Source organism: Orussus abietinus, unplaced genomic scaffold (assembly GCF_000612105.2).
Source record: "Orussus abietinus isolate OABI.00-Male unplaced genomic scaffold, Oabi_2.0 scaffold2, whole genome shotgun sequence".
Taxonomy (NCBI): Eukaryota; Metazoa; Arthropoda; class Insecta; order Hymenoptera; family Orussidae; genus Orussus; species Orussus abietinus.
The window spans coordinates 2,452,359-2,464,711 of NW_019396012.1; the positions used below are offsets into that span (position 1 = coordinate 2,452,359).

Below are 12,353 nucleotides of genomic sequence, written 5' to 3' on the forward strand. Positions count from 1 at the left end.
GGGGCCCGCCCCCTCCCCGCGGCCGATGGCGAATCGCGATTGTTTTCGCGGACCGGGGGGGTGCACCCCCCGACACCCCTCGGGAGAGTTCGGGGCCCCGTCGAGGTGGAGGCGCCGTTCCCGGCCAATTGGTAGGGGTTAAGGTTTGCTCGTGACCAACCACGGGCGGGGATCGCTAAAGAAAGGCCCCGTGTATAAAAGAGCGGAGAGTCTCGACGTGGGGCATCACACCTCGACATGAAGGTGGGTACGCGAAGCCGCGACCGCGGTTTTTACCACACAGTGTAGTGCCATCACCTCATCGCTATCGCCATCGTAACAGTTTCCCATCTCGGCTTGATTCACAAACCATCACCCCAGTGTATCGAAAAATTCCCCAATTAATACCGAATTACCCGTTGCAGGTGCTCGCACTCATCCTCGTAGTGGCCCTGGCCTCCACGGCTTATGGTGAGCGAAAGAAGACGAGGATCCCGAGTGCCCCCCCGCGGAGCCTCGATTTAAACCCCGTTTTAATACCCCTGCAGTGATTAAGGTGGCACGAAAGTGGCGTCTCGAGTTCGACATGACACTTCCCTCCGAGATGGGTGAAATCGAATCGCGTTAAACAGCCTCACATGAATTTCAAGTCTCTAAGCGAGGTCCCTTCATCCATGAAATGTCAAATATCCTAAAATTTGTCATACGTTTTTTATTAAGTGTTTCTTGTCGATTCGGTTTTAACTATCCGGGGAATGGATTTTATGTACGGTATCAGTAGATGGCACTTTCGTGTCGCCTTAAATCCCGTTAATTGTTATCGGGGGTTGACAAATTCGTTCGCGTTTTCAGGGGGGTATATAAGCAGCGGCTGGTCCGGCGGTGGTGGAGGCTCAGGTTGGAACTATGGGGGCGGGGGAGGCAGCGGATGGAAATACGGGGGCGGAGGCGGCGGCGGTGGTGGCGGTAAGATCATCAAGGTGATCACTATCAGCGGCGGAGGGAGCGGCTGGCCCAGTGGGGGCGGAGGGGGCGGAGGAGGCTGGAACTACGGCGGGGGTGGCGGGAGTGGGTGGCCCAGTGGGTGGAAGCTGGGGGGTGGAGGTAGCGGATGGAAGTCCGGGAGCGGATGGTCCGGCGGCGGCAGCGGATGGTCCGGGGGCGGCGGAAGCGGATGGTCCGGGGGCGGCGGAAGCGGTAAGACTCACTTTCCCTCTCTCTCTATTTCCCCATGCTCGATCGACCCTCCACTAATCTATCGGTCCTCCACTTAAGGGCATTTCCAAACACTTTTTCCCGATTTCTCCCTCACGTTTCCAAACTCCCTACCCTCTGGGCGACCCGATTGTTTTTTCGGCAAACCGAGAGAAACTAACTATATAACATTTTTAAAATCAACCATTCGGTGTTAACTGTCTTTTAAACAAATTTAGAGTCGATAGAAATACTTGTAAATCGATGTGTTAATGAAATGACAATTTGTCAGGCGGCTCTTAACTAGACGATAGTCGGACAGAAAATAATTGAGAGTATATTTTTTAAATTGAATTTTTTTTATACCTGTATTTATGACCTCGAGATGACGGTGTTCGAAATTTCGACAATTTCATATTACCCGACTGCACTTTTAGAACCGATGTTCAAAATTCAGTTTCCCTCCCGTTTTATTCCGAGCGCCGACGTTTTCGGTTATACCAGTACATATCATTTAATTACTAGTTTTGCCGCATTGTATTTCCGAAAGTGTCGGACATGTCGAGACATTGTATTAACGGTGAGACCTGGGACACGTTTGCAGGCTGGTGGTAGAGAGGAGCAAGAGGACCCGGGGATCCCTCCCGGTCGGAAGGGGTCCAGGACTCGTCGATCACCCTAAGCTGCGATTACCGCGGTGACAAGGAACGGGAGGACCACGAAGAAGGGGGCCAGGTCGCAGAACATCGCGCCGGTGCGCACTAAGTCGGTCCCCAGGATGTCGAGATATGGATCAGGGATCGGCGGACACCTTTGTACCTTTCGCCAAATAAACTTTCTTGTAAACACGTGGGAAGTGCATATTTACGTGGGCGAGCCGTACGCGTTGTATACCGTATACATCTTGTATACAATGTATACCTTGTATTCCTTGTACACCTTGTCCCTCCACTAGGTGCGCCGAGTGCGCGCGCACCGTGACGCGTATAGAGACGCATCCGGCGGGAATCCTCCGGAGCCAACCTCGGGGAGGAAACCACCCCCGGCCATTCGGCACTTCCGGTGATTCGGAACTTCGCGGCGCTGCCGCGACGAACGACTTCCGCTTGGCGATTCCCTCGAAGCGGGGGAAAGGTTTCCCTCGAGTGCGGACGAACGTCTCGAGGATCCCCGAGACCGTCTCGGGCGGAACCCCGAGACATTACGCACCCTGGAAACCGCATGCAAAGTACCCCGTGACGACCGTCTACCCCGTGAAATATTAATATGAAATATTTTACACCTCCCGAAACCGTTGAACAATTTTTTTCTAATTATTCCGGGACGATGGATATCAAAGTACGGAGCGAAGTGTCACCCTCGACGCACCCCTGCGGGACAATCCTGAGGCAATTAGCCATCCCCGGAATTCCGCCCCACCTCGTGCGAGTCATTGAACGCGATTCCGCCCCGGAATCGGATCCCGTTTGCGGTTTATCAACCCCCTCCTGGAGGGTAGCGGCGACTCCGCGGCGGAAGTCTCGCGGCGACGAGTCGGCCCTCCCTTCCGGCTTGCTAATCCCGTTCGAGGACGATCGAATTAGCGCGAATCGGCCGCTAGGCGAAAACTCGAGAGGGGAACCGCACCTGCCGCGCGACCCCCGATTACAAATCTGACCAATTAAGCACATGGTGCGCGGGACGATCTATTAAAACGCGTCCCCTGCGTAATTGCCACCCTCGAGCGGCCCTCCACCGAGCGACGCGAGTCGCACCCCTTCAAACGAAGCCGCGAAAAAGTTACGGGGGGTGGGCCTTAAAAATTAGAAACAATAGAAAATGGGAAATGGGAGCAAAGAAACATCAACCCTACAGGTGTTGCATTGTTAGATTAGGTTTAGATTAGAGTAAAGCGGATAGATGCAAATGGGGGTGAGGGCGTTTCGTTCCGTGTGGGTAAGGTAGGTCAGCTGGGCGGTTCGAGGGGGGTTGGAGTACGGCTGAGGGGTTGAGGGGGAGAAGGGCGATGGGGGGATGTGGGGGATGTGGAAAGCGGCGAGGGGCAGGGGGATGGAGGCAGTGGCCGCATATCCTGAAAATTCCGCTGCGGCTCGGCGATAATTTATTATTCGGCGCCGGGCCGGGCGCACACACCCGGGGTTTCCGCGCCCGCTCGTCCGAGTGTGCACGCGCGACGCCGGTGGCCGGCCGCCGGAAAAATGGAGGAAAAAAACCGGAGGGCAATCGAGGTCGGCGAAAATTTCAGAGCTACCCTGCTCGATCCTTCTGCGCGGAAAAACGCCGCCCGAACTCGAAAGACGTTGGGGGTGGCGGGTGGCAGGGGGGAGTTGCGGCCATTGTTAAGACGAGTATATTAATCAGTTTCGTAATTATACCATTACGTGAACGAATTTAATGCATACTATATGAAGTACAGAATCGGGTGCCAGATCGTCCTCTTTCCGCACGTGATAAGGATTCCGCGCGCGATTAACGCGCTTCGAGGGAAGTGATTCGGTCCACTATTTCAGGGGGAAGGGGGTGAGAGCTGGGCGGGGACCGATAAAAATCGGGATCGCTGTAAAACCTCGGTGGCATATATATGTATATATATATATATAAAACTTCGACGCGGAAATCGCTGCGTGGGCCGGCCGGGAAATGGCCGTACGTGCAGGCCGGGATTTTCGTTATGGTTTCGCGCGCGACCACTTAGTGGCTTCTGGATTTATCGGGCGGGAGCCCGGGGGGAGGGCCTGGGGGTTGGGGCAACGGCGACGTCCCGCCATCCCCAGGGACCCGGTGGCGGGAGACGGGAGAGATAAAGACCCAGGGAGAGAGAGAGGGAGACCGCGGAAAGACGCTCCCATTCTCCCGCACCCTCTCGCCCGTTATCCGCCGCGTCCGGAATTTCGCGGTATAAAAATTACACGCGCTTCCATCTGCGAGCGATACCATCAATCTACAAGCTCCGGGGATAAAGGCAGCCGGAACGAGTCCCGCTGTGAATCGGCCGTTGATTCAGCGCGTCTTCTCCGCGCCCCTCCTGCCACCCCTTTCGCTTCTTTCAGGCGCACGCGAGAGAGCCGCGACACAGCTCGCTCACCCCCTAGCTCCCTCTCTCTCGCGCCCGCGGCTCTCATATAGCGCCGTCTCCCTCGCACCTACGTAACCGGCGCCTCCTTCGTCCCGGAGAAAGGGAGATTGAAATTGCGGATTAGGGCGTCTCCAGGGCCCGGGGGGGCGCGTCGCCTCGCGGAATCCTCGCGGCGTCGCGGCCGGACCGGAATCGCCCACGAGGGTCTCGCGGAGGGAAATCCAGATTAAGGGGGACCGACGCCCCCGATCGATACATCGATCGTCGCGTAGCGGTCTCTATCCCTCTCGTGTCGCCATTCGTTTTTCCGGCCCACCGAGTCCCGCGGGACTGTCGAGCGTTTTTCGAAAAATTCGACCCATTTCCGGGGTCATCTCCCCCATCCCACCCCCAGGGGGGTTGGTCGAACCGCGGCGGTCGCGTTTGATAAATATGAATTTCCCTCGATTCGGTTTCAAGTTCGATTCGAAAAGCAAGTCGAGTTGCCGCCCTTCAGCGGCCATCGCACTTTATCGCAAGGGCGCGACCTGCCCCCGGACCCCCCCAGCGGGGGAGGGAGTCGTCGTTCGTCGCGTCGATTCAAATTTTATTTCAATTACGAAACCGGCGTACCGACGGAGGTCGCCTCCCTCCCTTTCCCCCGTTCCCACCAAGTCGCCTCAGAGTTTCCTCCTGTGCCTTTCCTTTTTTTCTTTCGCCCCCCCTCCGCGCTCCTTCACCCCTCGCACCGCGAAATCTGAATTTAATTATGACCCTTCACGTAGCGCCCTCTCGCTCCTACGTGGCCTATCTCTTTCGCGCATCTGCGCCGACGGAAACTCCCGCTTTGCCCCCCGCCCCACCCACCCAGCCACCCACCGCCCGCTCTTTCGCGGCGGATCCAGGTGTCTCCCTCTCGCGAGAGGGAGCGAGAGGACCCGAGCGCTTCTTTCGTGCTCTTTTTCGTACACGTTTCCGTACGACGAACTCGCACCCCCCCACGAGGGGGAGGGTGGGCTGGAGCGGGGGATGCCTCTCTTTTCAGGGTTCCGCTCGCAACTCGCCCCTGCCGAGGGAGATCCCCTTTGCTCTTCAGAGAAATTCTAACCGTACCCCCTCCTTCCCTAGCCGTGGCGACAAAACGTCCCCCCCAGGAAACTCGAACACCCTCCCCCGCGAAGAAGCCCCCTGGGTATACGTTCGCCCGCCACCTGGTGTAAACCAACCCCGTGCTCGCGCGTCGATTGTCCCGCGAGGCCTTATGTACGGTAATTAAACTAATGCCAATTAAACGAATCGATGACCGTTGATTAATGACACCCCATTGACACCTACGCGGGGTTCTTTAGGCGGATCCATCCCCTTGAGAGGTCCGCGACGAAACAGGGGGCCAGGTTTTTCGGGGTACCTCGAAACACGACGTTTTACCCCCGGGAATGGGGCCGCACACCTCCCTCCCCCCTCGGCTATACTCAACTCGCCCCCTGGGTGAGCTTCGCCGGAGAATCCTGAGATTCCGCAAACGACATCGATTACGCGACCAATTTGCGCGGTGGCTCGCGCCACCCCTGGATTGGGTAGCGGGGGGAATCGCCCCCGGGCGCGCCGCGAAGTTCCGACGAGTAACGAGAGTTAGCCCGGGCTCCCTCGAGGAAAGTTGTTCCCCGGAATTCGGCGCGCTCGGTTGAAATTCGTTTCCTTACCCCTTTTTTCCCTTTTCCATTTCGCTTTCCCGTTCCCTTTGAATTTTTGTTTCCCGCACGGGGGGATCGATCAACGCGAGGGGAGGTTCCTGGGGCATTGTCGGCGCGAAGATGGGGGGGGATGCCCGCCCATCGTCGAGGTGCATCGAGCGGATGCGTGTCAGCGGGAGGTCGCGCCTCCTCTGGTTGGTAAGTGGGGAAGTGGATGTCGAGGCGAGACTAAATTTGTGCAAACCGGCGCGTCTCTCCCCCCCTGCGCCCCCTCCTTCGTGGGGCCCACTTCTGGCCCCGCGCGAAGACAACAGCCTTAATAGCTGGGGCACAATGGGGGATCTTCGGCTCTTTTGCGTCGCACTCGACGAAACAATAGTCGAACGAGTGGCGGCGCGAGATATATAGGCTGGCCGAGGGTGCTGGGGCGAACACCCCCAGCCGAGCCGAGGGGGCGCGGACGTGAATCCGTAGCCCCGGGTCGGGTTTTAACGACGTGCTCGGACACGGCCGAGCCCCTCTCTCTTGCACCCCCCGCGAACACGGTGGCGCTCTCTCGCTCGCGCCCTAACCTCGCTGCTTTCGGTTTCGTTCCTCCGGTCCGGTGATATCCCCGGACGCGGGTCCAGACTGCTGACCCTCCGAATTTCTGACGTCCCCTGGGGGATTTTAAAACCCGAACTAGGAATGGTAACGACAGGAGGGAAGAGTACACGGGGGATTTTAAACCGCGAAATAGGGAACACTCGGTAGAGCTTCGCGCCAAATGCACTTAAAAGCGTTGCAAATTGGCAGGACTGTTTTGCGTTAATGTCGAATCTTTTCGTTAGTCTTGGTTTCACGTTATTTCGAGATTTTCTTTCAAGGGTGGAGTTTCGCCGGCATCCCGATTTCCCGCCCCCGGGCCGTCCTCGTCCGGGAGCCCTCGCCGGGAAGTAGCCCACTCGTGCACGCGGTTTTACGAACTTGTACGTCGTAAAGTTCCAAAGCCGACACACTCGGCGCGCGCGGTTCTAGGTGTCACCGTCTCGCTCCCTCCCGCGGCGCTCTCGCTGTCTCGGTCTCTCTCGCGCGCCGCCACCCATCGCCACCCATCGCCACCCATGCGCCCGCCTCCCGCCGCCGCGGAGGCTCGCCGGGGGCGGCGGCGGCGGCGGGCCGCGCATGCGCCGCCGGCCGCGACTCGTACGCGCGATCAGTCGCTCGAGGGGTGAGCACTCCGAAGGGACGCGCGCGCCCGACTTCCGAGCCCGACTTGATGAGCCCCGTGTGCCGGAGCCTCCACCACCCCGGACGACGGCACGCCGTTCTACGACGCGACCCGGCCACCGGGACGACCAACCCTCGACCGCGGACGACGCGATGCTGGCCTGCTGTCTGATCATCGCCGGTGAGTCTCCACTTTGCCGGGGTCGTTCTTCCACGGACAGGTGCGCGACCCCTCCAAGGGGTGGCTATAGGGTGTATAGGATGTATGGTACTGGTATGGGCTATGGGGTGTATGGTACGGGATGTTTAGGGATGTTTAGGGATCTTTAGGGATGTTTAGGGATGTACAGGGACGTACAGGGATGCACCGGGATGCATGGCATCACGAGAGGGTTAGAGCGAAGCACCTCAGGAAATCCGGAAAATGGGAATTTCCAGGGTGAACGAATTTTCGGGACGGACGAATTTTCGGGATCCTCGGAGGGATGCTGGAATGGGACGTGGTATGCGGAAACTAGGGGTGGAATTCGTGAGAGGTTGACGGCCTGGTGTCTAATCCTGAGTCTGTGCTCCGCGGGGGGTGCGAGTTTCCGTTATGATGGGAGAGGGTTTAATTATGGAGTACGGGGGTGGAGGGTTTTGGATACGGAGGAGGCTCTTGTAGAAAGGGGTCTCTGGTGCTCTTGTATCGGGTGGGGAGGTGCGAAGGAAAGGGGTGAATTTTTCTCCGAATCCTTTCGATAACCACTCCGCCTGACCACTGCGTGGAGTGTCCACTTTGCGGGATGAAAGTCGGTCTTCGACTCTTCGCTCCCCGCTCGGCGGCGAAAATCAGGATGGTCGTCCAACGGGGTTTAACAATAAGCGGATTCGGAATTTCCGAAAACGGGAGAAACGAGAAGTGGGAGGCTCTAAACGCGCGACTTTCCTCCGCCGTTCGCGGGGGGGTGAGTTTCTACTTAGTACCTTCCATTATACCCTGCTTACCACTTGATCCCCTCTTACTCTACTTTCCTTACTTTCCAGCCCCGACCCCCTAGAGAAGAGGAATAAAGGAGCCACCGAAAATTAAAAAAGTACTTTCCCGCCGACTCCATTTCCCGTGGAGGATAAAAAAAGTCGCCCCTCTTCCAATGGTAAAAAAAAAAGAATTCATCCCTTCTCCGACGGTAGAAAAAAAAAAAATCGTCCCTCCTCCGTAAAAGAGAAAAATTGTCTTTTCTGCGATGATAAAAAAATCGTCCCCGATCTAATATTAAAGAGAAAAAAAAAAGAATCGCCCTCCTGCGATAGAATTTGCGACAGATCCAGGGGGGAGGTATCCAGGTGACTATAGCCAGGGGGTGAGGGGGTCAGGGGTTCGTTTCCGCGGGACTTTCGACCGCGACTCGGACGCGGTCCTGCGAATCCGCTCGCGGAATTCGATTTCCTCGCTGTTCCAGTTCCTGGCATCCATTCGCCCCACCCCCCTTGTCCCCCGGAGATATCTGAATTCGTCCGCGCGAGACGACGTATCCGGAACGTCGTCGGACGCGGGTATTCGGGTGCAGAACGGCGGTCATGTATTAGCTCGCGTCGTTTGGAAAAATCCTCCGTTTCCCGCAGAAACCAACCCCCGGTGCTTCTTGTCGAGAGGGAACGTAAAATCCCCGTTTGGAAAATCTGCGGTTGGAGAAATCTCAAAATCAATCCACCCCCCTCCAGTGGAATAAAAACCAGGGGAAAGGGGGGGTTGAACGGGCAAACATTTTCCGGAGCGTAACAAGACGCAACGAGGCGGTGCATTTTCGCATCTCGTTATCGATTCCTCGAGGGGAGGTCTGGTGGACGCGTGAAAAACCGCGGGATATAGCCACGGATATCAGGATGGAGAGAGAGGGAGAAAGAGAAAAGGGAGAGATAAAAAGTGCGAGATAAAAAGCGGAAATAAAATATTGATGGAAGTTCTCGTCGAGTCGAGTTTGCGACCCCTTGCCCTGGATTATCGTTTGAAATTCGGACTTTGTAGAGGGACAGGGGTGAGATTGAGGGGGGGTTCGAGAATCGATCGATCGACCGATCGATCGTTTTTTTACCCTGTCGCAGTTTTCATTACTCCTCCTCGCCCCGAGATTTCCCTTTGGCGCGATACAATTTCCCTCCCCAGTGTTACCGGCGATGGGTCCGCCGCTTCCGCGAGCCGAAAATGCGGCCGCGTAATAAAACTCGCCGCCTGCGTTAAAAAGAGCCCTCGAGAACGGTCGGTCTCCCGAAAACCGCGTTCCGCGTACAGCCGCACACGGGACCGCGGGGGTCCTCTCGCGGCGGGTGCAATTCCGTCCGCGGAATTTGGAGCAATTACTTTTCTAAAGGCGGAGCGTCCGTTCCATCGGAAACGCAACGGCGAGACGTCAAACTCGATCGGGAAGCGCGGTACGGATCTCTTCCCGGATTCCGCCGCGCGGATTTTTCCCGCGGAAAATCACTTTCCGCGGTTACGCGAGGGAAGCGGGAATTCCGCAGTTATTGACTTTCTCGGACGGCGTGGAGAACATCCCGGGTCTCGTAACAGGCTGTAAAAGTTTCACCGAGTCGAGACGTCCCTTCTTCCGAGTTTCCAACCCCCGATCCATTCTCTACCCCCTGGAGCACCTGTCCCCCTATCCCTGGGTGCAGGACCCTCCGCGATCACCTCCAACCCCTTGGAATCTCACCACTTGGGAAGTGTCCCGCTTTCAAGTCGATCTGAAATTCCCTCAGTATCGAGGGGGCTGAACACAAATTCCGGGGGTTAACGACGCCTAAGGGGTTGAGGGCCAACGACTCGCGACCCGCGATAATACTCAGGAATTTCACCCCGAGATAACCCCACCTCGCGCTTAATAAGACGGCCTCCTCAGCGGAGGGCGAGCGCCGCTCGTCGGGAGAGAGATCGCGCGTTAATGGAATATTTTAATGGCTAAGTAAACCTTTAATCACGGCTTTTGTCGGCCGGGACGACATCGGGGGAAATTAGGGATAAGAAGATAACGCTACGGGGTCGCTGTCTCCTCCTCGGGGCGCGGCGATAACTCCGACTCCCTTGCCGCGCAGAGAGGGTGGCGAGCGCGGCGCGCAGTCGAACGGGTCAGGAATAGGGCAGCTTTGGAAAGGGTGAGGTAGGTCAGGCCCGCATACGGTGCGCCGTGAGGTAGGTCAGGCCCGCATACGGTGCTCATTGAGGTAGGTCAGGCCCGCATACGGTGCGCAGTGAGGTAGGTCAGGCCCGCATGGTTGGGTCGAGATTGATCGGGCCCGCATACGGTGTGCAGTGAGGTAGGTCAGGCCCGCATCTCGCACGGTGAGATAGGTCAGGTCCATACCGTGTACTTTGAGCTATCTCAGGCCCAGACGGTGCACTCTGAGATAGGTTATGTCATTCCCAAATCTCCCCCGGTAAAGTACATCGCGGTAAACGCGGCGTACACCGAGATAGGTCAGACTGGTAAACGTGCACTAAAGCAAATCGCGGCGAGGCACGTTGAGATAGGTCGCGGCAGGCTCTTTTCCCAGGCCGAGCGATAACTCCGCGGACTGCGAGCGCGGCGATAACGCGGGAAGGGGAGCGCCCCCGACCCGCAGCGGGCGCGGAGCGTTGGGGTAGGTCGCGGCCCTCCCCCTAGGGCGCACACGCGGCCGTGCTGGAGCGGAACGCGGAACGTGGAAGGCGCTCCTCCACTCGCCGGCACGTTCCCCGATTATGTGGATAATGCGGCCCGACGTGACGGGCCTGCGGATCCCCCGGCCCGTACGGCCGCTCGCCTTGAATAATTCACTCGTTATGAATATATAAACTCGGGAAACTGATTCGGGGGCGCGCACCCTTGGACCATGGAAAAAAAAAAAAAAGAACGTGAACCCTATCCAGAATTACAAATTCGCCCGATGGCTTATGCAAGGAAAATCCTGCCACGATGTTAAACATTCCAGATTAACAGTTAAACAGATATAATGAAAAGTGTGAAAAATTGACAATACGCATTTCTGTATTTTTTTTGACATTTTTTAAATTCACCCCTATGGTTTTCAAGCCAGGTCTCGAAGCCGCTCTTCCTCAGGGGTGCTGGAAATTCATCCGTCTCTGTTCCAGCAGTCAATCGCCGACTCGCTCGCGTTACGACGCTCGTAAAACGAAAGCGTAAAGAGGAGCCGTCGCAGCTCGCGTTACAAATTTAATAACCGAGGGGCCGCGCCTCCTAGGGCGGTAAACAATTCGCCACCCCCTGCGACGGCGTCGGCCTCCCTCAACCCTCTCCCCTGCATAACCTCTTCTCCTCGCGCCCAATAAAAGGAAACAAAGGTCACTTCGCAATAAGGAAAAAAGACAAATATATCGAACCCCTTGAAATATAAATTCTGAATATTTTTTTCATACGTGGATGTTAAATGTCGAAATGTGGAACAGCCCCTCATCTCGTTCCTAAATAAGGGATGGACCGAGGAAAATTCGTCCTTCCACTGATTTTCCGTGCTAATTAGCGCAATGCCTATGTTACTCAATCTCAGGTGAGGGGGGCACATCGATTGTCAATTAGACACGACAGGAGTCGAAGATCGCTTACGTTCCGGAGTCGAACTTCCAATTACGCGGCTTTCCGGCCGATATGCGTTAATCACGGCCGGATTGGCGTGCCAATTTTAACGAGGTGACGTTTAATTAAATTAATGTAATGCTCGTCGCGTTGTACCGAGTACGTGTAATCAAGTGAGAGACAGAAAGCCAGGCTTTTTTCGACGGCTGATTCTTCGGCTGATGAGATGGGGTACGCATTTCGCGAAAACCGGCCATTTTTATCGAAAAGCCGGCTCTGATTGGACGAGGACGGACTATTTAATTAGTTAATGAAACGATGACGAACGAGTATAATTTTTTTCTTTTTTTTCTGTCGCTCGAATTTTCAATTATTCGCGCCTTTGTTGGCGCCAATGGCTGTCGGATTCGACAACTAATTACAAGGGGACGTTATCGATGATAACGGGGGCTTGGATAAAAGGATGTTGATAAAAGAACACGAGGAATCAGATGCACCGATCGATGGCCTCCTAACGTCGTGCCCGATTTAAAGGGGATTTATACCCCCTTTAAATCCGGTGCGTTCGCGAGGTCGCACTCCCGATGGCGTAATCGATTAAACGCCCCGTGATTAATTCAGCGCCGATCAAGGGGGTAATAAAGTGGAGATCAAAAATCTATTATGGATCAC

The 12,353-nt window shown here is 56.1% G+C and overlaps 1 protein-coding gene across 1 annotated transcript in view; it reads left to right on the forward strand.

Annotated features, from left to right (window-relative positions):
- Positions 1 to 237: 237 nt before the first annotated feature.
- The window catches only part of LOC105700443 (Down syndrome cell adhesion molecule-like protein Dscam2), a 65,008-nt gene continuing 52,892 nt past the window's right edge, over positions 238 to 12,353 (forward strand). The window contains exons 1-3 of the mRNA XM_012426275.1: positions 238 to 243; positions 405 to 450; positions 832 to 1,176. Coding sequence (XP_012281698.1) covers positions 238 to 243; positions 405 to 450; positions 832 to 1,176 — 397 coding nt within the window. The remainder of the gene's footprint in view (positions 244 to 404; positions 451 to 831; positions 1,177 to 12,353) is intronic.